General features: G+C 40.0%; 1 protein-coding gene across 1 annotated transcript in view; it reads left to right on the forward strand.

The window, feature by feature from the left end:
• Nucleotides 1-3,106, forward strand: part of ENPEP (glutamyl aminopeptidase) — a 112,144-nt gene that overhangs the window by 108,018 nt on the left and 1,020 nt on the right. Inside the window, 1 exon segment of the mRNA XM_006755234.2 lies at nt 2,037-2,115. Coding sequence (XP_006755297.1) covers nt 2,037-2,115 — 79 coding nt within the window.

A 3,106-nucleotide genomic window follows, 5' to 3' on the forward strand; every position in this document is an offset into this window, starting at 1 on the left:
AACTAGTGGCCCGGTTCACAAAAGTCATGCACTGTTGGGGGCGGGGGGAGTGTCCCTCAGCCCAGCCTGCACCCTCTCCAAACTGGGACCCCTTGGGAGATGTCTGACTGCCGGTTTAGGCCTGATCCCGGCAGTCAGACATCCCTCTCACAATCCGGGAATCCTGGCTCCCAACTGCTCGCCTGCTTGCCTGCCTGATTGCCCCTAACTGCTTTGCCTACCAGCCTGATCACTCCTTAACCCCTCCCCTGCCAGCATGATGGATGCCTAACTGCTCCCCTGCTGACCTGGTCACCCCCAACTGCCCTTCCCTGCTGGCCCAGTCACCACTAACTGCCCTCCCCTGGTGGCCTGATCACCCACAACTGCCCTCCCCTGCTGGCCATCTTGTGGCTGCCATCTTGTGATGACATGGGGGCAGCCATCTTGTGCGATGGTGTGATGGTCAATTTGCATATTACCTCTTTATTATATAGGATACTTAAAAAAACAAAAAACTTTTACCCAAGGATATGTTTTTATTGATTTGTGAGAGAGCGGGAAGGATAGAGAAAGAAACATCAGTGTGAGAAACATTGATGGGTTGCCTCTTGGGCCGCAACTGGGAATTGAGCCCAAAACCTGGGTATGAGCCCTGACCGGAAACCACAACCTTTTGATGTACTGCACAATACTCCAACCAACTAAGCTGCCTGCCCAGGGCATATATGTAATGTTTTTGATTCTCTTTTGAGATGTTAAAGTGAAAATTGTTACAAGGACATTATAATTCCTTGTCAAATTCTACTTAATGTTTGAGTAAACTGAAGACTAAAAAAAAATGCTCATTAGATTTATTTGCATAAAATCTAATAATAACTCTAAAAAGAGTTTTCCAGTGGAAAGATGGTGGAATAATCTAAATTAAAGCAAATGAATGAGTGGTGAGGAGATGGAGACAAGGACTGTAGAGAAATATCTTGACTATAAATGAAGAGATGAGAGAAAGGAAATTGAGAGAGACGCCAGATCAAGGGAAAGGGTTTAATTTTTAGGAAAATATTTGCTCTTTTTACAACAAAGTAATAAATTTCGACTTTTAGTTTCATGGCATTTTTAGGATAAAGCTGAAAAATGTGTATGCAACAAATGTGATCAATTTTCATCTTTTTAGTTTCTGCTTTTGCTATGTAATCATTTTTAATGTAAAATTTCTCCTACTGATAGTTGACTGCTTTATCTATTAATGTGTTTTATTTTATCCTTTCCCAACATTTCAGTGGTTCACATTTTATATGCATTTTTGTGGCTGTTTTCCCTCTTATACTGTGATTAATCGTGATGAGATGCTGACTTGTATCACAAAGCTTTTCTAAAGCAAGAAATAAACATAGCCTATTTTCAAATCTCTGTAACTGCAGGAAGAGGCATAGAGTATTAGTTAACGTAAAGGTGGTAGAGTTTTCCCGCTATAACAGAACATAGAGATTAGCAGCTGGAATGATACAAGTAATTATTTCTCATTCAGGTTAGTCTCCTGAAGTGAGCATTCCAAGTTGTTACGTGGTTTTGCTCCTTGAATCCTAGGGCCTTATCTTAATGGTGTGGTTGAAATTTAGAGGAAAAAAAACCCAAGAGCTCTAAGGCAAGCAAATTCTTTCACTTAGCAAGGAGATGAAAGTTGAACATATCCCTTCTGCTTGTGTCCCATTGATAACAATTGGTTCACCTGTTTACACCTGGCTATGAGGGAAGCCAAGAAATGTCGTCTCTAGCTGGGTTCTCATGTGCAGAGAGGAAAGGAGAACTGGTTTGGGTAACACAGCAAGCAGTCTACCACTTCTGAGAGAGTTGATGTGAATCTACCTACACAAAAAAGTGCGGAGTTTACAAAGAATTTCTCCTGAATAGAGTTATTTTAAATTAAATGTTTTTCTCACTTTGAAAATTACTTTTACAAAACCCCATAAAATAAAAAGCAAATGTTTGCATTCAGAGGAAAAATGTGAAGTTCTGTGTACTGATATTCCCTTTTACTCCCCTAAATTTCTCTTCAGATTCACACTCAATGACAGAACCCTTGGCCGGATTGTCACAATAGCAGAGCCATTCAACACTGAACTCCAGCTCTGGCAGGTATGGGGACCAATTCCTCTAGACTCGTCTCAGAAGTGACAAAAGTAGCTTTTCTAAAAATCAGAAACGGCATTTTCTCTATTAAGATCAGAGAAGACAAGGATAAAGAAATAATCCTTATATCTAATTAAATGTATACCTATATTTTCTAAACTGAAAAAAAAAATTCAAATAAGCAAGAAACAGACAAAGTTTGAAACTTGAGAAAGGTGAGCTTGAGATGTCTGCATGAGACCATCCTGCTTATAACACATGAACATCATGTCTCTCCTCTCCTGGCAAATGTCACCCTGGAATAAATTGGTCGAGATGTGGTTTTTTTCAGAATTCATCACTTAGGAATTTCAAAACTTAACCAAAACCTTTGAGGTTTCAAACATGTCAGTTCCCAGAGGGAAAAAATGTATATTCATGTTGGACACATTGTACGGACTTTCTGTGTATTAGATATCGGAATGTTAACATTCTCCTTTCTCTGTGTTAAGAAACAAAATAGTTCTTATTTTTGTAAATAGTAAATAATACTAGAGTCGAGCTTTGGGGAGAGTTTTGGAAGAAATTGGAAGGATAGAACCAGGTTTAACGAAGATTTTTTTTTAAAAAAAATTTTTTTCAGCCCTAACGGTTTGGCTCAGTGGATAGAGCCCCAGCCTGTGGACTGAAAGGTCCCGGGTTCGATTCCCAGTCAGGGCACATGCCCGGGTTGCGGGCTCGGTCCCCAGTAGTGTGCGTGCAGGAGGCAGTCAATCAATGATTCTCTCTCATCATTGATGTTCCTATGTCTCTCTTCCTTTTCCTTCCTCTCTGAAATCAATAAAAAAATATATATATATTTTTTAAAATTTGTTAAGTTCCCTTAACAAGTGAACTGGAAGTATATTAAAATGCTCCTGCCCCCTGGGATGAAAGGCTAAGCAAAGCCATCATTCCACAAACGAGATCTCCAAGGACTGCCCTGAGGCATGCACAGAAAGTAAAGAAACCAGCACAA

This window comes from Myotis davidii, unplaced genomic scaffold, assembly GCF_000327345.1.
Source record: "Myotis davidii unplaced genomic scaffold, ASM32734v1 scaffold973, whole genome shotgun sequence".
Lineage (NCBI taxonomy): Eukaryota > Metazoa > Chordata > Mammalia > Chiroptera > Vespertilionidae > Myotis > Myotis davidii.